Source organism: Neophocaena asiaeorientalis, unplaced genomic scaffold (assembly GCF_003031525.2).
Source record: "Neophocaena asiaeorientalis asiaeorientalis breed wild unplaced genomic scaffold, Neophocaena_asiaeorientalis_V1.1 scaffold91, whole genome shotgun sequence".
Classification (NCBI taxonomy): Eukaryota; Metazoa; Chordata; class Mammalia; order Artiodactyla; family Phocoenidae; genus Neophocaena; species Neophocaena asiaeorientalis.
The window spans coordinates 1,959,932-1,984,120 of NW_020173198.1; the positions used below are offsets into that span (position 1 = coordinate 1,959,932).

At 52.6% G+C, this 24,189-nt stretch overlaps 3 protein-coding genes across 5 annotated transcripts in view; 2 read left to right on the forward strand and 1 right to left on the reverse strand.

Moving 5' to 3' along the window:
* Positions 1-13,901: 13,901 nt before the first annotated feature.
* CORO1A (coronin 1A) lies at positions 13,902-19,433 on the forward strand. Of its 3 annotated transcripts, none has more exons than XM_024744501.1 (11): positions 13,902-14,064; positions 15,656-15,854; positions 16,996-17,118; positions 17,209-17,338; positions 17,426-17,610; positions 17,758-17,877; positions 18,077-18,181; positions 18,295-18,440; positions 18,556-18,613; positions 18,703-18,918; positions 19,220-19,433. In XM_024744501.1, the coding sequence occupies exons 2-11, from the start codon at positions 15,657-15,659 to the stop codon at positions 19,322-19,324; spliced, it is 1,386 nt and encodes a 461-aa protein (XP_024600269.1). In that variant the 5' UTR covers positions 13,902-14,064; position 15,656; the 3' UTR covers positions 19,325-19,433. The 3 variants fall into 3 exon arrangements, with proteins under 3 accessions (XP_024600269.1, XP_024600271.1, XP_024600270.1); XM_024744503.1 differs by lacking the exon at positions 13,902-14,064 and adding an exon at positions 14,099-14,293; XM_024744502.1 differs by lacking the exon at positions 13,902-14,064 and adding an exon at positions 14,349-15,029.
* A 2,053-nt stretch (positions 19,434-21,486) lies between these two features.
* On the reverse strand, positions 21,487-22,253 carry BOLA2B (bolA family member 2B). Its single transcript, XM_024744242.1, has 3 exons — positions 22,119-22,253; positions 21,930-22,027; positions 21,487-21,630 (listed from the first exon to the last, which is right to left on the reverse strand). The coding sequence occupies exons 1-3, from the start codon at positions 22,179-22,181 to the stop codon at positions 21,531-21,533; spliced, it is 261 nt and encodes an 86-aa protein (XP_024600010.1). The 5' UTR covers positions 22,182-22,253; the 3' UTR covers positions 21,487-21,530.
* Positions 22,254-22,319: 66 nt separating this feature from the next.
* SLX1A (structure-specific endonuclease subunit SLX1A) overlaps positions 22,320-24,189 on the forward strand; it is a 2,992-nt gene continuing 1,122 nt past the window's right edge. Inside the window, exons 1-3 of the mRNA XM_024744241.1 lie at positions 22,320-22,826; positions 23,368-23,419; positions 23,512-23,841. Coding sequence (XP_024600009.1) covers positions 22,639-22,826; positions 23,368-23,419; positions 23,512-23,841 — 570 coding nt within the window. The 5' untranslated portion in view covers positions 22,320-22,638. The remainder of the gene's footprint in view (positions 22,827-23,367; positions 23,420-23,511; positions 23,842-24,189) is intronic.

The window sequence follows — 24,189 nt, forward strand, 5'->3', positions numbered from 1 at the left end:
ACAAAAGAAATTTTGAATGGGAAATCTCACAAATGTCATGGTAAATCAGGATCATCTGAAATGATGAAGGAGAAAATTAATGAAATATCATTAAACTCCTACACTAACTGTGATTAATAATTTCTCATAATTATTAAAATATATTTCACAATTCTTGTTTAAAAAAAGGTTTATATTTTAGAGGGGCAGTAAAATAAGTTATTTTTTTGCCCAGCAAAAAGTCCTTATCTCTTTTCATTGAATGGTAGAAAAATATAGCATTTAATTCCTTAACATTAGGAAAATTAGAGTAAGGCCACATATAATCTATTTTTTAAAAAACAGCATTCTTGAAATATACTATATATTATATAAAGTTTACCTTTTTAAAGTATGCATTTCAGTGGTTTTAGTCCTTAGTATACTTACAAAGTTGTGCATCAATCACCACTACTTCCAGAACATTTTCATCTCCAAGAAAAAGAAAAATCTATACTCATAAGGAGTTACTCTCCATCCCCTGCCCAGACCCCATGTCCCTGGCAACCATTGATCCAATTTTTGTTCTATGGATTTGCCTTTTCCGGACAGGCCACATGTAAAGTTTTTGCTTAACCCGATTAGTTAATTTCTGGATTCCATTTTTTGCAGGTAGCTTTTCTTGTCAGCAAAATGAAAGAGGCTGAAAACATAGTATCTGACCCCCTCAAAAGTTATTTTAGGTTCAAATGATTTATTTCAGCTTCCATTTAATTGAAGCCAATTTCTCATTACATACCTTGGGGGACATTACTACCAACTACATAAATAAAAAGGATTATAAAGGAAAACTATGAACAATTATATGCCAATAAATTAGATAGCTTAGATGGAATGGACAAAGTCCTAGAGAGACAAAAACTACCATCAAGAAAGTGAAAAACAACTCACAGAATAAAATATTTGCAAATTGTACATCTTATATAGGAATTATATCCAAAATATATAAAGAAATATATATATAATACAATTCAGTATTTTTAAAAATTTATTTATTTTTGGCTGTGTTGGATCTTTTTTTTTTTTTTTTTGCCGTACGCGAGCCTCTCACTGTTGTGGCCTCTCCCGCTGCGAAGCACAGGCTCCGGACGCACAGGCTCAGCGGCCATGGCTCACGGGCCCAGCCGCTCCGCGGCATGTGGGATCTTCCCAGACTGGGGCACGAGCCCGTGTCCCCTGCATCGGCAGGCGGACTCTCAACCCCTGCGCCACCAGGGAAGCCCCAGTGTATCTTTTTTTATGAGCAAGGAAATCTTTACATGAAGCACCTGCTAATGACTTCTTCTGGTCTCATTGGCCAGTTTGAGGCAAATGTCCATCTTTGAACCAGTTACTGGCACAGGAATAGGATTTCCCTGATTGAGTTAGACGAGTCATTGGAATGAAATGGAGGTTAGGTAGGCAACGATCATATCATCACAAAGGACTTCCAAAGGAAATTCTAGTTCCTATTATAGAATAGAGAATAGATGACAATCAGGCAAAAACAGCAGGTATCTCCTTCGCCAGCAGAAACAGCTGCAATGTGGTGAGAAAAACCATTAACTTGGTTACTGGACGCTGCCGCTACATTACTGGGTGCCACTCCGTGCCACTTGCGGTCTTATTTCCCTGACCAGGGATCAAACTGTGCCCCCTGCAGTGGCAGCGCGGAGTCTTAACCACTGGACCACTAGGGAATTCCAGGCCCTTAGTTTCTTCCAATAAAATGGTTCCTTCCAGCTTTGAAATACGGCAATTAGCATATATATTTCCTTCTAGCAATGGAAAACAGCTCACATGCTTTTCTGCAACTCAGAGAAGAACATAAAAACAACCTCGGTAACTATCATTCAAAATCTTATTACCCTGATATATATGTACCGTAAGACTCCTATATCATCAGAAACATAGGTGACTGAGTAATAAAAGCTGCCTAAATCACGCAGTTTGGTCTGTATTTTTGCCTGCTAAGTGCTAGTCTTTCTTCTGCCCTGATTTTACTTGGGGAACTGTAGTGGTCATACTTGCCTCCCAACATTCATTCTATTTTAAATGATGGGTCTAAGCCCCTGTTCTCAGTCCCAGTGCTTTGAACATTGTTGACTCCACTGTCCCAACCTGAGAAGTAGGCACTTGACTGAGACTTGGCCACTCAGTCTATTCCATCCCTCTGGCCACAGGGGTTGGTTCAAGGATGGGTAAGTGACCCAGGTTGGTCCCATGAGAGTCTGTTCATGACTTTTGCTGGGAAAGAGAATCTCTCTTTTTCCAGGGTTGCCCATCTGTTAAGCTATAAACCTGGAGCTCTGGTGGTCGTCTTTGGTATCAATGGAGAGAACCTGCCCAAGAATTAAACGCATAAGAAAGAAGAAAGAGAATCCTGATGATCTTGATAGCATCATTTGAGCAACTGGATTCAGTCTCTGGACTTGTCAGCTGTGTGAACCCCTAAATTCCTTTTTTTTTTTTTGGCTTATACTGATTTAAGCTGGGTTTCTGTAACTTGTAACCCAAAGAGACCTGGCTAATAAAGGCAAATTCCTTGCTTACAGTTTGAAATAGATACTCTGATGCTGTATAAATATGAGAGTAAAATCTGGACATAGACAAAAGGAAATGGGTTCAGAAATAGCCTCATATGAAGTGAAAAAAATAGTTTACTCAATAGCTAGTGCACCCCCTTTTCTTTCCCTGTTTGTTTTTATCTACCATAAGCAAGGAAGCAGGACACCTTATGGGTCTTTGAAAAAGCCTGAAGACTGGGTGTCTGTTTTGTGTCTAAGCTGCAGCTGGGTGTGAGAAAGAAACAAAGATCTTGTCTCAAACTTGGTAACGTTGTACTGTGGGAATCCATGCCCACAGCTCAGACTCTGTGACTCTGTCTAATTAACTGTGGTCTCTGGGTCTTGGTTTCATTACCCATAAAAAGAGGCAGCTGGACTAAGATTCCTTCTAGTATTAATGTCCCAAGATCTTATTGCAGAGCTCCCAAGGGAGGCTATAGGAGAAATTTGTGTCACGTGGAGAGACCCTACCTAGGGTTGGTGAGGCTTGGTTTGTCAATTCCAAAATGGAAGTGGATCAGTGGTGGGTGTGGTTCTCTGAAAATGCAGCATGGTTGAAATGAATCAATGTGGGCATTCTTTGATGAATGTCCTTGTTTTATGTGCGTATTAATTCTGCTTTTCAGACCAGTCAAACCAGGCCCCCAAGTCTAGCCAGCGGGCTGTTGATCTCACCTTGACTCTGAGAACTGGGAAAGCCTGGGATGAGCCTGGCATCATGCGAAACTACATCAAGGGGCTCAACAAGGTCATCGAATCAATCTCTCGGGCTTCCCTGGTGGCGTAGTGGTTGGGAGTCCGCCTGCCGATGCAGGGGACATGGGTTCATGCCCCGGTCCGGGAAGATCCCACATGCCGCTGGGCCCGTGAGCCATGGCCGCTGAGCCTGCGCGTCCGGAGCCTGTTGCTCTGCAATGTGAGAGGCCCGCGTACTGAGAAAAAAAAAAAAAATCAATCTCTCCTCTTCTCTCTCCCCATCTGTGTCTCTGTCTCTCTCTCTCCCCAACTCCTCATTCCCACTTGGTTTTTGCCTGTCAGCTTCATTCTCAGGAAGGCTTTCCCCACATGGAGACAGAAATGGCAACCAGCAGTTCCAGAAAAAGACCCAAGGCAGACATTAAATGGCCCTGCTTCTACCCCTGAACCAGCTGGGCTGAAGAGGCACAAAACCTCCATCCACTAACCCTGTCCACAGAGTTTGAATTTTATTCGGAGGAACAAAGGAGGAATCTTAAAACATTTGAGTAGGGGGTTGACATGGTCAGATCTGTGCATTAGGGAGGAGTCTGGCTGAGGCGCAGGGATTGGGGCAACAGAGGAGATGGAGCTAGAGAGACTTGTTAGAGGCTCTTGGAATCATTCTGGGCAGAAGTGAGCAGGGGTTGAACTAGACTACAGTAAGTCCCCTATATAGGAACGAGTTCTGTTCCGAGAGCGTTCGTAAGTCCAACAAAGTTAGCCTTAGGTACCCAACTAACACAATTGGCTATATAGTACTGTACTGTAATAGTTTTATAATACTTTTCACACAAACAATACACAAAAAATAAAACATGTTTAATCTTACAGGACAGTACCTTGAAAAGTACAGCAGTGCACTACAACAGCTGGCATACAGGGGCTGGCCTCGAGTAAACAGGCAAGAAGGGTTACTGACTACAGGAGGGAGAAGAGGGAGGAGATGATAGAGCTGAAGGATTGTCAGCAATAGGAGACGGAGGGCAAGCTGCAATTTCACGTGAACTAACTTACGTGATTGGACGTGCGAACACATGTTTGAATCTTTGAAAGTTCACCACTTGAAGGTTCATATGTAGGGGACTTCCTGTAATGGCAGTTGGGACGGAGGATGTATCAGTCAGGAAAGAAATTGGTGTCAGCAGAGTGGAAAAGAGTTGCTGGTTGAGGGAGGGTGGGCGGGAGACCCAAGAAGGAGGAGATATGGGAATATATGTATATGTATAGCTGATTCACTTTGTTGTAAAGCAGAAACTAACACACCATTGTAAAGCAATTATACTCCAAAAAAGATGTTTTAAAAAAAAGAGTTGCTGGTTGATTAGCAGCATTGGGAAAGAAAGAAGTGTTGTTTATCGAATGCCAACCACGAGTTGGGCCCTGGGCCTGGCAGTCTGGTGGAAGAGCTGGACCTGTAAACAATTACTATCCAATGTACTAATCACTGTGAGAGAGGGATGCATCGGAAGCCACTAGTACAGGGGAGAAAAGAAAGCATTTGAGGAGTGGCTGTGTGGGGGAGGGAGGTATGAGTCCTTAGCAAACAAGGACCAAGACATTGCAGGCCTGCGCCAAAGGCAAAGAATAGAGTCCAGAAATATTGTTGGCCAGAAAAACCACATCCAAACGAAAGATAATCCTCCTCTAGTTGCGGCGAGTGGGGGCCACTCTTCATTGCAGTGAGCGGGTTTCTCATTGGGTGGCTTCTCTTGTTGTGGAGCGCGGGCTCTAGGTGCACAGGCTTCAGGAGTTGTGGCATGCGGGCTCAGCAGTTGTGGCGCATGGGCTTAGTTGCTCCGTGGCATGTGGGATCTTCCCAAACCAGGGCTCAAACCCGTGTCCCCTGCATTGGCAGGTGGATTCTTAACCACTGCGCCACCAGGGAAGCCCCAAAGATATATTTAATTTTGCTTATCTAACATTTTTAGAAATTTTTGAATTGGTTGCCGATGTAAAAAGATCTGGAGCTTTCATTTAAAAATCCATATTTCTAACTTGTCTTGAAAAACCAGAAGCACCAGAAGGTTTAGCTACACAGTGCCCTCATTCTTGCCCAGTGACAAAGGGCTAGAGCAGCTGCAGTCCCTCCAGTCCCTATTAGAACTCACCTGGCCTGCATCAGCAATTCGTGTTACCCGTGGTGGCTTAAAGATGGCTGCAAATCCTTTGTAACTCTCTGCATCAAAAGGAGGAGTTAATTTTCCCTCTCCTGGGATCTGGGCTGGTCCTGTAACTGCTTAACTAAAAGAACGTGGTGGGGGCTTCCCTGGTGGCGCAGTGGTTGAGAGTCCGCCTGCCGATGCAGAAGACGCGGATTCGTGTCCCGGTCTGGGAAGATCCCACATGCTGCGGAGCGGCTGGCCCCGAGAACCATGACCGCTGAGCCTGAGCATCCGGAGCCTGTGCTCCGCAGCGGGAGAGGCCACAACAGTGAGAGGCCCGCCTACCGCAAAAAAAAAAAAAAAAAAAAAAAAAAGAATGTGGTGGAAGTAACCCTATGCAAATCACAGGCCTATCCTCTTGGAGCATTCTCTCAGGACACTCCCTTTCCAAACTCTAAAATAACGAGAGCTAATAAAGCAGTTATCATTTTAAGTCACAAAGTTTCGGAATGGTTTACTCCGTACAGGTAACCGGAACACCCACCTCCACTCCTTCCCTTGTAGACATCTGAGGGCTCAGCCTCTGGACCAGAGCTTGGGTGATGATGAACAGCAAGGCCAGAAGGGTGGATGGGGGAAGACCATGAAGGGCTTTTGATGCCATGCTGAGAGAGTTTCAGAGTTTTCCCAGAAATGTTCAGGAGCTGGTAGCGTTTTGTAAGGTCGGCATAGTATGACTGGGGAGGTGACTCTTGTGATGCTGTAGAACAGGGGTCCCCAACCCCTGGACCACGGACTGGTACCGGTCCATGGCCTGTTAGGAACCAGGCTGCACAGCAGGAGTTGAGCGGAGGGCGAGCGAGTGAAGCTTCATCTGTATTTACAGCCGCTCCCCATCGCTCACATTACCGCCTCCTGTCAGCATCACGGTGAGTTGTATAATTATTTTATTATGTATTACAATAGTTTAAGTAATAGAAATAAAGTGCACCATAAATGTGATGTGCTTGAATCATCCCCAAACCATCCCCTCCCGCCCCGGTCTGTGGAAAAATTGTCTTCCACGAAACCAGTCCCTGGTAGAAGATGAATCAGAAGAAGGCGATCGGTCAGGGAGCTAGCACAATGGTCCAAGCAGCACAGCTCAGGCGGTGGTGGTGGGCATGGAGAGAAAGGGAGAGATTCAAGGTCAAGACTTTCTCCTCTTGTGAGGCTCTCCCTGAGGTCCTAATGGGACATGCCGGTCGAGCCATGGAGTTGCTAGTCAGAACTAGGGAGCACAGGCAGTAGGAATGAGCCACAGAGACAGACTGGGGACTGTCAAAGTTTGAACTTGTGGATGTGGAAAAGATGGTGTAGGGAGATTGGGTGCATTGGAAGAGGTGGTGTCCTGGGAGCATCCTACAGACAGTTGTGTTAAGCAAAGGGAGAGACACCCTGCAGGGGACTGAGAGGAAACTTCAGAGCAAAGAAGGGAACCAGGAGATCGTGGGGCCCAGACACAAAAGAAAGGAAAGATTCTAGAGGAAGGGAGTGGTAGGTAGCATCAGATGATCACCAGAACGTGCTCATTTGACGTAATGATCAGGAGATCACTGGTGGCTGAGGCAAGGGCACGTCTGTGGGGAAAGGTGGGAACAGAAGCCAGACTCATGAGACTAAGTAGGAAATGAGGAAGTGAAGACAGTAAGTGTAAACAACTCTTTCAAGAAACTTGATTGTGAACGGTAAGACAGAGATAGGGAAGTGGTTTGAGGTTGCCAAGTTGAGAGAGGTTCCCCCAAAGACACAGGGGAACGCAGCTTGTTTTCAGATACTGAAGAGAGAGGGTCTGTGGAGAGGAGAACTTGGCAGTGCAGGAGAAAGGGGTTAAACGATGGAGTGAGGTCACTGAGGAAGTGGGAAGGAATGTGTCCCAAGAGGGAGGCATCAGCCTTGGGCCCTAGGAGGACACCTCCCCTGTAACGACAGTCTATGGTTGTTTCTAGGAGCTGGAGATGTTGCTGTTGGGAGTAAAGGGGTTGAAAGAATTCTTGCCTCTTTTCTCCATAAAATAGGAGCAGTGATCATCTCATAAAGGTAAGGAAGGCAGCCTGAGGAGGTGGCTGGCCAGAAGTGGCCAGCAAGGTTGGCTTAGACCTGAGCCTGTGGACAAGGCATGATTATGTGCCTCCTGCTTAAGGCCGAGATTGTTCCTGAATGTGGGTCAGGGCGGAGCCTGAAGGTGGATGGAGGACCACAACTGTGAGAAGGCCTGGGGGCCACAGGGGCAGGGTCCAGGCTGTCAGAGTAACTTCTTGCAAATGAGACCCTGTCACTTCTTTACTTAGAGACTTGCACAGGGAGCAAACTCCTTGAGAAGACACAGCTTGGGGTCCCTCATGAGCTGCCTCGTGGGGATTTCCCCAGCTTCACCACTTTCCCCTTCATCCCAAGCACCTGAGCTCCAGCCATGGTGAAGAGCTCACCATTCCCTTAAAACGTCATTGTCCCTTCCTTGCTTTTCTTCCTCTCTCTTCTCTGCTTGGCAAACTCTTATTCAAGACCCAGTATAAGTGTAATTTCACTCACCCGTTCCACCACCATCTACAGACCATGCTTCAATCCTGGTTCGCCCTCCAGATCCCACTGCTCTTGGCTTTTGTGCCCTCCTCCGCTTCGAGAGGTCAACTGGTGTTGGGGAAATTAATAAAGCAGTCTTGTTCAGGCTTCAGAGGTAGAAGCAGGCCTCTGACCGACCTGTGACCCTGCCTGGACTGCGGGCTTACTTGCACACGCAACAATTGCTGCTAGCAAGTCAAGCAGCGCTTACGATAAGAAAGGGAGTGGGTCTTGGAATTCCTTGAGCCCTGGGGACCGGGCCAGTCCCCCAGGGTCTGGAAAATCTTGTGACCCACATGGTGAAACCAACAGCATTATTAAAGTAAACTCAGAGCTCCATCTTTGCACGCAAACTGATCGTATCGGTTTGCGGCCTGGAATTATAAACGGAAGCCCCCAGAACTCCAGTCTGAAGTCTCACCCGTGGGGTGGACGCACTGCCCGGGACCCTTCCCAACTGGGGCTCCAGATTGCTGTCCCTCGGGACTTCCCAGCTGTTACTTGGATCTGGAAGTAGGTGTCGGCCCAATTCGGTGATGTATATACCCTGTTATGTTTCTCTAATATTCTTGTTCCTTTCCTTCTAAAGATTGTATAATAAAATTAAGTTAAATCACCTTTCATTAAAGAATTGATTAAAGCTGTTTATTTGTGTGAAACGAGTGGTTATTTTGTCAACAAATCCAACGAACCTTAAAACCCTTAAAACCGAAAGCAGGCTTTCGGCAAAACAACCGGAAACCGTGAATGGACTTATGGGTTTCAAGGGTCACACAGACTTGTATTTGGATCCCAGTTTGTGTGACTGTGGGTAGGTCATTTACTGCCTGTGAGCCTCATTTTGGTCATCTGTAAAAGAGGGACAATAAAACACATCACAGAGCTCTTGAGACTCTTCAGTGATGGAATGTTGGTGCAGCACCAAGGACCCAGTGCTGCTTGGAGCATTCAGGACTCTTGGTTGTAAGTGACAGAATCTAATTTTTAAAAATCTACTTTTAGGGACTTCCCTGGTGGCACAGTGGTTAAGAATCCGCCTGCCAATGCAGGGGACATGGATTTGAGCCCTGGTCCGGGAAGATCCCACGTGCCACAGAGCAACTAAGCCCATGTGCCACAACTACTGAGCCTGAGCTCTAGAGCTGGCAAGCCACAACTACTGAAGTTTGTGCACCTAGAGCCCGTGCTCTGCAGCAAGAGAAGCCACCACAATGAGAAGCCTGAGCACTGCGACCAAGAGTAGCCCCTGCTCGCTGCAACTAGAGAAAGCCCACGCGCAGCAACGAAGACCCAATGCAGACAAAAAATAAATAAATGAATAAACAAACCAGGGTCTCCCTGCTTTAAAACTCATGCTTTAAAAAAAAAAAAAATCTCCTTTTACAGTTGATTTGTTTGAATCAGGATCCAGAGAAAGTTCACATGTTACCGTTAGTTGATATGTTTCTTAAGGCTCTTTTAATATATTTCCCCTCCTTTGAATGCCATTTATTTGTTGAAGCCAGATCGTTTATCCTATAAAATTTTCTACATTATAGATTTAGGTAATTGCTTCCTCCTGGTATTGTTTAACCTGGTCTTCTATCCCTTTTATTTCCTATAAACTAGTAGCTAGATCTAGAGGCTCCATTAGATTCTGGCTGGTTATGATGATGATGACGATGGTGAGGATTTTGGCAAGAATACTGCAAAGGTGATGCTACATACTTATTATATCATTTTATGGGAGGCATGTAATATCTGGGTGTCCTACTTTTGGTGATGTTAAGAGTCATTTCTGGGTTCTTCTTTTCTTTTCTTTTTTTAGGTAATCATGGAGATTTGAACATAAATTGGGAATTAGATGATGTTAAGAAATTATTGCTAGGGACTTCCCTGGTGGTCCAGTGGTTAAGAATCCGCCTTCCAGTGCAGGGGACGCAAGTTCGTTACCTAGTTGGGGAACTAGATCCTACATGCCGCAGGGTAACTAAGCCCGCACACCGCAAATACTGAGCATGCACAACTAGAGAGAAGCCCGTGCACCGCAACGAAAGATCCCGCATGCCGCAAGGAAGATCCCATGTGCCGCCACTAAGACCCGATGCAGCCAAAAATAAATAAATATTTTTTTTAAAAATAAGAGAGCTTCCCTGGTGGCACAGTGGTTAGGAATCCACCTGCCAACGCAGGGGACACGGGTTTGAGTCCTGGTCGGGGAAGAACCCACATACTGCGGAGCAACTGGGCCCGTGCGCCACAACTACTGAAGCCCCCATGCCTGGAGCCCGTGCTCCACAACAAGAGAAGCCACCGCTGTGAGAAGCCCGCGCACCGCAACGAAGAGTGGCCCCCGCTCGCCACAACTAGAGGAGGCCCACGTGCAGCAACAAAGACACAACGCAGCCAAAAGAAATAAATATTAAAAAATTAAAAAAAAAAAGAAATTATTGCTAAACATTTTAGGTATAATTATGTATTACATAGTGGTATTGTGCTTGGGTAAAATAAAAATCCTTATCTGACATACAATAGCATGGATTAATTTCAAAACATTATGCTGAATGGAAAAAGACAGACCCATACTGTATGATTTCATTTGTATGGAACATTCTAGAGCAGGCAAAACTAATCTATACTGACAGAAAGCAGGTCAGTGGTTGCCGGGGTCTGAGGGTGGAAACTGATTGTAGAAGGGTGTGAAGTTTTAGGAGTGATGGAAATATTTTATATCTTGATTATGGTGGTAATTACTTGGGTATATACATTTGTCCAAACTAATTGAACCATGCACTTAAACTGAGTGTGCTATATTGTATGGGAATAAAGATGTATTTTATTGTATGTAAATAAAGTTGATTTTTGAAAGGAAATAAAATAAGGTTACAACTAGAATGAGAAGAATCCATTCAAAATAGCCACAAAACTATAATACACCTATTGGGGGGGAGAAATTTAATGATATACTAGACCTTTATAGAGAAAATTATAAAATCATATTAAGAGACATAAAAGAAGACATAAATATATGGAGAAATACACTATATTCATGGATGGAAGTCTTAATATCCTTCTCAAATTAATCTATAAAGTTAATGCAATTTTATTAAAAACTCTAAGAGTTTAAAAGTCTTTATCTGTTGGAAATAAATGCAGAAGTACTTAAGTTGAAATGCTATGATGTCTTGGATTTCTTTAATAGATGCCAGGAAAATAATGTGGAAGAAGGAATGAACGAGTATTGGCCATGTGTTGGTACTTGTTGAAGCTGGGTGATGGGTACACACTCTAGTGTAAGTGAGCAGTGCTGTGCACCTTTACTGGTGAGGAAACATCACTGCGCTGGGGCAGCAGGAGAACCATGAAGGAAAGGTTCTCTGGGGCTGACGCCATCATGCTCTACAGACCTTTAGGGCAGGACAGACCAGAGGAGGTCTTGTGGGCCTTGCTAAGGAGTTTGAACTTTATCCCGTGCTCAGCATTTCAGTCCCTCTTTACTCTGTGTATCTGGCACCTTGGAAGGGCCTCCGGTCCTGTCTCCCTCCATGGTGGGTGTACCAGTCAGAACACTTTCAACTGTAAATGCCAGAAACCAACCCAAACGTAGTGACTTATGTGGAAAAAGGAACTTATGAAAGGTTAAGGGACTCAGGCACAGCTTGACCCCGATACTCAAATGATGTCAAGAGTATGGCTGTCTTCACATCCTGTGTCTGCAGTCCTCTGTGTGGGCTCATTCTGGGTGGCTTTTCCTGCATGGTGTCAGGATGGTCACTAGTAGTCCTGGGCTTACAGCCTTTTAGCTTACTAACCCCCTGTGGAAAGAGGGCTCTTTTTCCTAGCAGTTCCAGTGAATCTGCTTCTGCATGCATAGACTTGATTTAAGTGTCCACCCCTGAACCAATCAAAAAAGGTAGCTTTGACTGGGGAAACGTGGACTGTGTGCCTACCTTGGACACCCTCTCAAACCTCAAGGATTGCCAGTGCATAAAGGTTGGTTTCTTCAAGGAAAACCCAGATGCAGCCTCCAGGAAAGAGGGGATGGTAAGATGCTGGTCCAGTGGCATCTGGCAGGAACACCTTCCCAACACCCCTCACAGGAAGGATCAGCCTTATCTTAACCACATGAAGAGCCGCATGGCAAGGCCCTTCAGCACCCGCTACTGAACTAACGCTCACTCTTGTTTTGCTGGGACAGCTGCTGCCTCACAGCCTCCACTACCAGCCTCGCGTCTGTGACCCCGCCCCACAGCAGACCAGCTGGAATGAGAAAGTAGCCTCTGCGCATCCCCACCTTTCCCTCTCCATGCCTGTCAGGCTCTGCCTCAGGGGGCATGGTTTTCAGGCCCCTCCCAACGTGCTTGTCCTCTGCCTGGAAATGAGGTGCCCCAGGACTGAAGGTCATGGGTGCCTCAGTTTCCTCTCCTTACATTAGAGGTGGTACCTGCCCCCTGGGTGTGTTGTGAGGACTAAGTGAATGCAGCGTATTTATAGTGTTAGAGCAGTGCCCAGCACACAGTAGGTGCTCAGTAAATCCCAGCCGTTATTCTCATCACTTCCGCTGGAGACACAATCCCTGCCCATCCCCGTCCAGTCCAGTCCAGTAGCAGGCTCTCAGGTGAAATACAACACAGAGATTCTTACAATTGGATGCTTGAATGGAATAAAAGTGTGTAGGACACTTTTATAACCGCTCGAGCCTCATAACTGTGAGCTGGACGGGACAAATCATATTTAGCCTCCATTTACAGATGAAGAAACTGAGGTTTAGACCTCTTGCCCAAGATCACGCAGCCAAGCTGTGGTGGAGGCAGGATTTGAACCAGGGGCTGAAGGATCACATCGTTGGGACTTTGCTCAGGCTGCCCCTCTACTGACAAGACCTCCTCCGGTCACACCTGTTGGCCCCTTCTCATCCTTTCAGGTTCATCCCAATACTCTAAACAGTAACAGTGGTGAGAGGCAACATTTATTAAGTGCTTGCTACACTTTGGATGAGGTGCAGAAGGCTTTCTGTTCCAATAAAGTCAGGAGGTAGGTATGATGCTGTTACAGAAAGAGAAACTGAGGCTGACAGAGGTTAAGGAACCTGACCAACGTCACTCAGTAGGTGTGCCGGCCGGCCAGGAGTCAAGCTCGTAAAGCAGTCTGATTCTAGAGCGGGTCTTTCCGCATTGCTACCTCCGAGACTCTGATGCCAAGGATGGGAACTAACTCCTTCCTCTTAGTCTGAAGTCTGGGCTTCGGCCTCTACTTAGCTCTTGGAGCTGTTATTTGTGCCTCTCCTTTCAGTAGACTGAGAGCTCTTTGGGGCAGGAACTCAACTCTGACTTTTTCACTTTCGTAGCCCCTGCGCAAAGAGGCTCTCCATAACACCAAATTATTTCATTCGCCCCTGTGAGGCAGGCAGAGGTGCTCCTAGGTGAGGACAGACCCAGAGAAGTTAAGTGACTCTCCCAAGGCCACCTGCTTGTAAATGTAGGAGCCTGGAGAGGCCCCAGGCTTCCTGGGTGCAGGTGGGTGCAGGGTTCTCCCTCCTCCTTGTCCCCCCCGCCTTCCTGTTCCCTGAGCGTCGTCAGTGGGGGAAGAGATGGCAGAGCATAGCCTTAGCTGGGGCGGGGGGGGGCTGTACCAAGGCCCGCTGGGAGGACTGATGGGCCCTTTTATGAATGCCAGGCAAAGGATGGCGAGTAGGCTGGGGGTGGGCTGAAGGAGGGAAGAAGGAACGGGTATTTTTTACATTTTGACATTAAAAAGTGCAGATCAGATTGTCAGCAGCATCTGTTTTGGTTTCGAATTGGCAGCTAAGGCGCTGAGCTTCTCCGCGGAGGGAGGGGAGGGGAGGGGAGGGGAGGCTGCGGGCTGCTGGGGCGAGGCGGCGCCTCTGCGGAGGGAATGGCTCTCCCGTTTAAGAGCTCCGCCCAAAGGGGCGCTGCCACCCCTAAGGAGGCGGGCGCCGCCGCTTCTCATTCATTGTCTTGACAAGAGCATCCTCAGCCGGCAGTCGCAGGCTCCTCCAGCTGCTTCCTCCTCCTCCTCTCCCTCCTCCGTCTGGGGGGTCACTCATCTCTCAGCAGCAGGTAAGGCTGGAGCCCGGGGACGGGACTCGGCATCGCTGCCCTGGGCCACCTGTGGGGCAGGCGGGAGCCTGGCAGAAGCCCTCTGCGGGGGCCGACAGACTGTCAGAGCGAGCTGGCTCGGAGGCGGGGACAGAGCCCGTTCACGCCCCGCGTGGCGGGACTCGCCTGGGGTGTGGGTGCGCGGAGGAGGGTCCGTCTGCGTGTCTGAGAGCTCCGGGAGCGGGCGAGGGTGAGGGACCACCGCAGCCAAGATGGTGGTGGGGGAGCCCGGCGGTCAGGACACGCGCCGACCGGACTCTCCCCAGAATGGGAGTCTTTGGGGTGGCCGTCGGGGGCAGGGTGGGGTGAGCCCAGCAGCTGCCCTGAGCTTGGAGACAGGAAGGGGTTGAGAGCAAAACAAGAAAAGACCAAGTTCCCCTTTCCGTGGTTTCCGGGCCTGGTACCTGAGGTGGGGAAGGAGGTGGGGTGGCACGATGGCTTCCTGTCTCCCAACCTCCGATTTGCGGCTCCCTCTCCCCAGACCCAGGCTTCCCGTCTGGGATGGATCCCCTGCCCCCAGACTGCTTCTCCTCATGCAAGCTCCTCACCTGCTTTCCGGGCGGGTGGACCCCGGAGCCTCCTGGAGAGTCACGGGATGGGCGAGGCTGGCTGGAGCCCCCAGTGAGAAGGGCTAGGCCTGAAGGGGGGGCAAAAGGGTGAAGCTGGGGCCGTGGAGGAGAGGCCCTGGGGGGACCTCCACGGTGAGCTGGAAGGCGATGCTGTTGGGCGCCAAGATGGGGGCCTGGAGCCTGGGGAGCCAGAGGCAGGCCCCTTGGCTTCGCTGTCACCCAGCCCGGGGGGAAAACCATCCTAGCTGAACCTCCGTCTGAGAAGTGGGTGCCGGCCTCTCCCTTCCTGAGGACAGTTCCACTGGGACTGGAGAAGGCACTGAAGGGCACCTACTTAAGCAGAGGCGAGAAGCAGAGGTGCGTGGAGGAGGTGATGCTGGGACCCGAGCCATCCGCTTGTTTCTGGAGCCCGGAGACCTGCTGGGGAAGCCCTCCTGCCACTGAGGACATGCCTCCCAGGCAAACCTACACGCTGCTTCCCTCAGCATGTCCAACCCTGGGCCTGGAGGCAGGGAGGGCCCCTGCCTTTAGGCAGCTTCTCATGTGGGTGTGAGGGTGTGAGGTCTAGACACTGAGGCTGAGAGAACCCACCCTCCAAGCTGTTGCACTGAGGTCCCGGAGTGTGACCTGTCAGAGAGGAAGGGCTCTGTGTCCGTCGACCATTCTGTGGTCAAATCGGCACTAGGTGCTACCCCACATCAGGCTCTGCTGGGGAGGCTGAGGGTATAGAAGCCAGGCTTGGGGCGGGTTGAGAAGGTGGGCCTTGCAGGTTAGCCAGGGGTGAGGAGGTGTGGGCAAGGCGAGTGTGAGCGTAGCAGGATGTCAGTTACAGAGGAGAGCGGCAAGGGGCCGGGGAGACATGCTGGGGAAGTCAGCTGAGGCCGTGACTGCCAGGCTGAGGAGTGTCCTGGGGGAGATGGGGGTCACTGTAAGGTCAGAGTTGACCTGAAGGGAGAAAAGCCCTCCACCTGTGTGCCTTCCAGGATGAGCCGGCAGGTGGTCCGTTCCAGCAAGTTCCGCCACGTGTTTGGACAGCCGGCCAAGGCTGACCAGTGCTATGAGGACGTGCGCGTCTCACAGAACACCTGGGACAGTGGCTTCTGCTCTGTCAACCCCAAGTTCGTGGCCCTGATCTGTGAGGCCAGTGGGGGAGGGGCCTTCCTGGTGCTGCCCCTGGGCAAGGTGAGCCCCTGGAGGCCGGGGGGGGGGGCCTCTAGCCCCCTGGGGGTCCTGATGAGGTGATTGACTGTCCCCAAGCCTTCCCAGGCCACAGTGTTGTCTGTAAAGTTGAGCTGAGCCAGATGAACCTCGGGCTTCCTTCAGCTCCTACACGCAGTGGGCGGACGGAAGCTAAAGCTCAGAGGGGAGATGACATGGGAAGGGACGTACAGTGAGTCCTGCAGACCCAGGGCCAGGCCTCCCAGTTCTCAGCCTGGACCTTTCTCCCCTCGGGAGCACGAAAAGGGCTGGGATGGAGTCTGGGCAAGTGCTCTTAGGGTTTGGAGGGAACTTTCGGAGCCCTTGGGAACGCAGCAAGCTCTGGCTCCCCGCTCACAGGCAGGGGTGATGTAAGAGACCCTCTTGGCTCCCCCAACCCGGCCTCCGTCAGATCTCGCCTCCCCTGCCCTGTTGTCTGCTGACCCCACCCCCAGCACACCCCTGTGCTCTTGGGTGGTGAGACAGGAAGGGGAGACAGGCCCTCAGCTGTTACCTTAAAAGGGCCGATGGAAACAAGAGAAGAGGAAGTGGTTGTCGGGGTGAGAGCTGGGCCCGCTCTTCACACAGGAAGCCCTGCTGCAGCAGCTGTCCCCGGAAGAGCCCATTTCCAAACCTCTGCTCCTGCCGGGGGGCCGGTTATGACAGACTTCCCCATCCCTGTCCTTTTGGAAGGACGCATCCCTACAGCCCCATCATTCACACACACTTCCTTGCAGAACTCCAGCCCCAGTATAACTACCCCCCGCCAGCCTGTCCCATGCCCAGGGCCCTGGCCTGTCTTCCCATGGGGGCCTCACCTGGGGAAGCTGGGGTGTGAGTACCCGGCCGTGGGACATGGATGAAAAACTGAGCTAGAGATGGCAGAAACTTGGCAAGGCTCTGACGGCAAGGCAGGACCAGCCCCCTGTGCCCATCCTGCACTACTGAGTTGCCCAGACAACTCTGGGGCAGGGGCAGAGGACCAAACCCTCCCACCCCAGGCCCTGCTCTGCCTCCCAGGGACCCCACAGCTTTTCTCTCCGTGCCTCGTGGAGGGGAGTGGGGAGGTTGGATCGGCTTTGGAGGGCAAAAACACCTCCCTCAGAGGTCCTGCTGTGTCCTCTAGACTGGACGTGTGGACAAGAACGTGCCTATGGTCTGTGGCCACACGGCCCCAGTGCTGGACATCGCCTGGTGCCCACACAATGATAATGTCATTGCCAGTGGCTCCGAGGACTGCACAGTCATGGTGAGTGTGGGGACACACGGGCCAGGAGGGGGCTCCAGCACTGGAGCTGACGTTTGGAGCCCCCAAGACTCACTCGCCACTTCTCTGCAGGTGTGGGAGATCCCTGATGGGGGCCTGGTGCTGCCCCTGCGGGAGCCTGTCGTCACCCTGGAGGGCCACACCAAGCGCGTGGGCATTGTGGCCTGGCACCCCACAGCTCAGAACGTGCTTCTCAGTGCAGGTGCCCGGGGGGAGAAGCAGGGAGGGCTGGTCCCCTGACAGCGAGGGTGGGAGGCTCATGACTTCTGACACTGGGGGCATCGCCCAGGTTGCGACAATGTGATCCTGGTGTGGGACGTGGGCACGGGGGCGGCCGTGCTGACACTGGGCTCGGACGTGCACCCGGACACAATCTACAGCGTGGACTGGAGCCGAGATGGCGCCCTCATCTGTACCTCCTGCCGCGACAAGCGATTCCGCATCATTGAGCCCCGCAAAGGCACCATTGTAGCTGTGAGTTGCCTTGACCCTTGACCCTGAGAGCTTTGCCCCTCCTACCCACCACCAACCAGGCCCCTAGATGCTACCCACTCCCAGCTGGGGCCTGGCCCTTAGGGGGTGCGTGCGGATGCCTGACCGGTCCCCTCCCTTTCCTTCCAGGAGAAGGACCGTCCCCACGAGGGGACCCGGCCGGTGCGTGCCGTGTTTGTGTCAGATGGAAACATCCTGACCACAGGTTTCAGCCGAATGAGTGAGCGGCAGGTGGCGCTGTGGGACACGGTGAGTGCCCGGCGGGGAACAGGCTTAGTCCCAGCCCTGCCAAGTGTCTGGCTGGAAGGCCATGGCCTCAGTTTACCCACCGCGAGATGGGGTTTTCCGCCGGTTGGTCTATAAGCCCCCCACCCTACTCCTCCATCACTGGACCGCACCTGGGCCTGACGTGGTCCAGCTCATTATAAACCCCTGCCCGTCTCTACAGAAGCACCTGGAGGAGCCGCTGTCCCTGCAGGAACTGGACACGAGCAGCGGTGTCCTGCTGCCCTTCTTTGACCCTGACACCAACATTGTCTACCTCTGTGGCAAGGTGGCCCAGTTGGGCAGGGGGTCGGGGGAGCGAGGTGGGCAGGGGGACTGGGAAAGGACCACGGCTGGAGGCATCTGCCCGTGTTGATCCTCCCTTGCATCCACCACCTGCAGGGTGACAGCTCTATCCGGTACTTCGAGATCACTTCCGAGGCCCCATTCCTGCACTATCTCTCCATGTTCAGTTCCAAGGAGTCCCAGCGTGGCATGGGCTACATGCCCAAACGTGGTCTGGAGGTGAACAAGTGTGAGATTGCCAGGTAGCTGCCCCTGCCCCTGACCTGAGTATGCTCCTTGGGCAGTGCCGACCGCACGCCGAGCTTCAGTCCCAGCCCAGCCATGCTGTGGGTGCTGATCGCCTTCCTGTTTCCGCAGATTCTACAAGCTGCACGAGCGGAGGTGTGAGCCCATCGCCATGACGGTGCCTAGAAAGGTGATGCTCCAGGGTCCCTCCCCGGGCTCTCGGAGTGGCGGGTGGTGGTGTGGCCCACTTTCTTAACCAGCCTTGGCCTTGCCCCACAGTCGGACCTGTTCCAGGAGGACCTGTACCCGCCCACTGCAGGGCCTGACGCTGCCCTCACAGCTGAGGAGTGGCTAGGGGGTCGGGATGCCGGGCCCCTCCTCATTTCCCTCAAGGATGGCTACGTGCCCCCAAAGAGCCGGGAGCTGAGGATCAACCGGGGCCTGGACACTGGGCGCAAGAAGATGGCACCTGAGGCCAGTGGCGCTCCCAGTTCGGTGAGAGGCAGATGGGAGCCCGGGAATCAGGACAGGAAGATGGGGTAGGGCAGGGGCTGCTACCGATGTGGTCATTGACCCAGTGGAACGGGGCTGGCATTTGGGGCAGCCCAAACTCACAATGCTGGGGATCCTTTGGGGGCTGGGAGTGGGTAATCCTGAGGCCTCAGAAAACAGGTTTCAGGCTTATAGGCCTGCAGCTCTCTGGCTGAGAGACAGAAGGGCCCAAGCCCTGGGGCTCTTGGGAAGAGGCCTAGTGGCCAGGGAGGAGCTGGGCCTAATGCAGCCCTGGATCCCCCAGGATGCCATATCCCGGTTGGAGGAAGAGATGAGGAAGCTCCAGGCCACGGTACAGGAGCTACAGAAGCGCCTGGATAGGCTGGAGGAGACAGTCCAGGCCAAGTAGAGGACCACCGGCTGAGGCCAACGGCATCGCCTCCCTCCCTTCCACTCCCACTCCTCAGGCCACAATGGCAGATAAGAAAATACTAATAAAATGGCTTTATTTTCTGGTACCTCTCAGACTCCAGTGACTGGTCACCAGATGCTGGGTTTGCTGAACTGACCTGCACTTGGGCTTCCCCCTCCATAGCCTCGATGAGCTTGACCCATGGCAGGGGCGGGCTGGGGAGATGCCTGTGAATGCCCTAGACCACAGACAGGAACAGGCCTTTGCGGGTGGGAGCCATCCTGTGGTGATGTGGGTTGGGAGCCTGCTCTGTTTTCCAGCTGGTAGGTCGAAGCTGCTCAGGGATCTAGCCTGGAGCCTCGGTCATTCTATTTACCCCAAATCTGCCTTTGCTAGTCAACCACAACACCAGCTTGCATGCAGCTGTCCTGACACTGCTGCCTGCTTGTGGGGAAGATGAAGCAACCAGCACTTACGTCTTTCAAACTGTAAGCCCAAGGGATCAAAATAAGGGGTCCTTTTGTAAGAAGAAAGCTTCAAATCAAAGCAATAGGCCCTGACCCTAGTTTACAAGCGAGGAAACTGAGGCTGAGAGCAGAAGCTGGGCTTGCTGAGGGACAGATCCCGAGTCAAGATGCAAGTCTCCCCTTCTAGTTCAGAGCCTTCCCTGCACCACGTGGCTGCCTCCTGAACCCTGTCTGTGGCTTCCACCTGGGTCTGGCCTCAATCTGTCAAGCCCTATCAAGGGGGGACTTGGAAATGGGTTTCCAATGGCCAACTTAGCAGGTGGTCCTCCCTGAGCTGGGACACAGGACTGTTGGGGATGGGTGTCCTGGCCACAGCAGGGCTTTGTTCATCCACATAGGGACCACAGCAAGGACTAAATGTCCCTTTTGAACCCCCATTCCCCTTTGGCATGCTGTACAAATGTCCCTGTCTGCCCATTTGGGTCTCAATCTCTATGCAAACCATGTGACCCTGGGCAAGTCACTTCTCTCCACGCCTCAGTTGCTCATCTAGAGAATGGGGAGGGATTCCACCACAGCTCTGTGAACCCAGGGGGTGGATCCAATCAGGGGTGTGGTACAGAGAGAAGGAGACCATCTGGAGCCTGGGCCTCAGTCTCCCACACAAAGGGATGATGGGCCCTCCTAGTGAAGCAGACTTGTGGGTAGTCACTAGTTCTCCTGGCCCAGGGAAACGGAAAAAAGTTCAGGGAAGGATCCTTGGAACTCAGAAGGGTTAGCCCCTACTCACCATGATTTCCAGCTTCCTCTGAGAGAAACAAGAGAGGGAGATGGGGGTGGGGGTGGTGGTAATTTAGGGGCCAAGAAACCGGCCTTGAAAACAGGAGAACAGGGTGGGTGGGATGGTTGAAATCTGCAATTTCTCACCCCCAAAGAGCTCTGGTCCCAATTAGCACACTTCCTATTCCTCCTGGGTCTCAGAGCCCTCACCTATGCAAGGCCTAATCAACTCTGGCACCTGTGTCGACTCTAGGGCATCACATGCCCCAATTTTGTGGCTCTGGTCGGCCTTACTTTCCTGCTGTAACCCTATGCCCATGCCACCCCTCCATTCCTGAAAAACCTCACCAGCTCTCCAGGACCAGCTGTGGCCACATCAAGCCCAGGGCCAAAGGGTTACTGGACTTTCTCCAGGGGCCAGAAAACACTGCCATTCCAGGTGTTGGGAAGCCCCTGCTGGGGTACCAGGTCCCTGAGGCTGTGAAGGGCTTGGGGAACCAACAGGGGAAGTGTGGAATCTTCTATAATGCCTCTGACATTGGGATAATATTAAGGAGAGGAAGAGGTTTGTTAAATTGCCCAAGGCCCTAAAACCGTGAGCACTTCTCATCTATGCATCTTGAAGGAGGACAGAGCAGGAACCCCCAGCAATGGTCAATGAATGGGTGGGTCGGGTGGGTAGTGGCCGTACCCCTAGGGGGTCCACCAAGGATTACAAAGAAGACCTGTGAGGCCCACCCTGGAAGGGACTTTAAGAACTGAACTTTCACTTTATAAGTGGGGACACGAAGGCCTCTGTGTGGAGAGGGACTTGCCCAAAGTAAAACAATGGAGAGTGGAGGGCAGGGAGAAGCCAGGCCCTAGACCCGGCCTCTGCACACCTCCCACCCACAACACACACTGACACAGAAGCTGGGCCTGACTCGTAATTTAATAGATGTGCAGGTCCGGGTCCCTTATTTCTGCTGCTCACGGGTCCACTGCTCTGGAGTCAGGGTTTTCTGCTCAAAAGCATGGATGTGCAGGAGCTCTTCTGCTAGGCAAGTGTTCACAAGCCTGAGAGAGAGATGGGATTAGAAAACGGCAGGCTGGGGCCTGGGTCGCAGACCCCGAAGCTAGGGTGAGCCGGGAGACTGGAGGTGTCCCCCAGGTTGTAGTCCCTGGAACCTGGCAACAAGAGAGGTAGAGGGCTGAAGTCTCAATATTTGAAGCAGAGGCCATGAAGGCGGGATCGCTGGGGTCGTGGTCTGCGGTGCTGGGCCGCATTGGTGGGGGTGAGTTAGGTTTCGGGGAGCGGCCGGGGATGTGGTCCTGGAGCTGGGGCCGCGCTGAATGAGGTGTTCCTGGGGTCTCACCGGTGTCTCTGAAGCAGCGGCTTCCCCTCGAACTTGGCCGACACCACGAGGACTCGGAAGCTAGATGCGCAACGGTTGGGAGTCGTGTCCTCCACTTCCTATGGGGCAGAATGAGGTGGATGGTGCCAAGCCCGCCCCTCAGGAGCCCTGTTCCCCTCGCTGGGCGAGTGTCCACGCCGCTCAACTCACCACGTGTTCCGCCTCCAGGTCCCGCTGCAGCTTCTCCCGGAGGTACTCGGCGCTGAGTTCCATTGTGGCAGCCCAACAGGGTTGACGGCCCAGCGGGGACAGTACCCCTGCCCGGACCCTGCCACACTGCTTCCGCCCTTACTAGCGCCACTTTCCGTTGAGGTCTCTACTTCCGCCCTTACTAAGGCGTCAGTAAACACAGCACTTCCGCCCTCTTGCAAGCCCAGTTTTCCAACAGTCTCCGGTTTCTGCACCTACCATCAGTCAGCCAATCAGAGTCTGCATAAGGCCCCGGCGGACGCTAATTGGTACCCGCCGCCTGCACAGCAGCCCGGGTTCTGCGCCCCGGTTTGGACACCCTAGCTCCAGCTAGTAGAAGGTGCACGAGCCTGCATTGCTGTGGCCTCTAGGGTACCTCGGGATTGCCCCCAAGCGCTTTTTCCGAGACAAGCATCTTGCGTCCCTGGCAACCCAGCTCTCCCCGGGGTCACAGGCCAGAGCAATCAACCCCCAAGTTCCGATGGGCCCCACAGGGGGCGCGGCGAGGCCCGGGCGCTTCTTCGGCGTCTACCTGCTCTACTGCCTGAACCCTCGGCACCGGGGCCGCGTCTACGTAGGGTTCACGGTCAACCCTGCTCGTCGGGTGCAGCAGCACAACGGGGGCCGCAGAAAAGGCGGGGCCTGGCGGACCAGTGGACGCGGGCCCTGGTAAGAGGCGGTGGGTCACTGTCAGGAGAAGGGCTTCTAGAAGAAGGCCGGAGCCGGCGGAGGGGAGGCCCGCTGAGAGGGGCGCGGCCGGCGTGGGGGCTGAAAAACAGGGCTGCGGGCGGGGTCCTAGTGACGAGGGGGGGACTGTCGCAGGGGAGAAGGGGTAGTGGGGAGGCGGAGCCCTGTGAGTCTGGGCCGTGGGTCTCAGAGGAGGGGGTTGGGTGGGAAGGGGATTGATGATCTAGGTTTGGTCCACCGACACGGGGCTTGGTGAACAAGGCTGGGTTGGAATAGAGAAAGCCTGGAAGGGAGAGGAACTGAGGAGGGCTGTTAAATACCGGTGACTGGAGGCGGGGCCTGAGGTTAGCAGGTGCGAGGGGACATACCTCCATGAAGGGAGCAGAGCCTCGTGGGCTAGGCTTGAAGCGGGGTGTGACTCCCTTCTCGGGTAGGACCGGAGGCGCACCATGGCGAGGGGATTCGGTTTGACACGGGGAGGGGCGAGGGGCTCACAGGCCGCGCCCCTCATTCTCTTCCCCAGGGAGATGGTGCTCATCGTACACGGCTTCCCCTCCGCAGTGGCCGCCCTTCGGGTAAGAAAAGAGACGGGGGTGCCGGGAGGACGGGGGCTAGGGCTTAGGGCCTTCCCCGGACGGCCCTGAAGCTCAGTACTCCCCGCCTGCAGTTCGAGTGGGCCTGGCAGCATCCGCAGGCCTCGCGCCGCTTGGCGCACGTGGGTCCGCGCCTGCGTGGTGAGGCAACCTTCGCCTTTCACCTGCGCGTGCTGGCGCACATGCTGCGCGCGCCGCCCTGGGCGCGACTCCCACTCACCTTGCGCTGGCTGCGCGCCGACTTCCGCCAGGATCTCTGCCCGCCGCCGCCGCCTCACGTGCCGCTGGCCTTCGGGCCTCCGCCGCCCCGGGCCTTAGCCCCGAGGCGCCGCGCGGCTGACACCGAGTCCGAGCTGGAGCATGACGCCGAGACCCGCTGCACCCTGTGCGCGCGTGTGCTCCAGGTAAGACTCTCCACCTGGTCTCCGGGTCAGGGCGGTCTAGGATTCAGAGGACTCAAGATCAAGCTGTTTCTTGAGGGACTGGGCAGCCCACTGACACCCTTTGGCCAGTCTGCCCCCATCTCGAAAACGGGGATCATAGTGCTTGCGGCCATTCCTCGACGCCAGTATTCTCCTTTCAGGGCCTTTGCCCTTTCCCTTTGACTGAAAGGTTCTTCCCTAGACCTTGCCACTTTTCCTCCGTGAGGTTTTCCTTGGTTTTCCATCTGAAATTGCCACTCTTTCTTGTACACTTCCCTGGCTTCCTTTAACACTTATTATTGTCTGACATACTGTATATTTTATTTACCT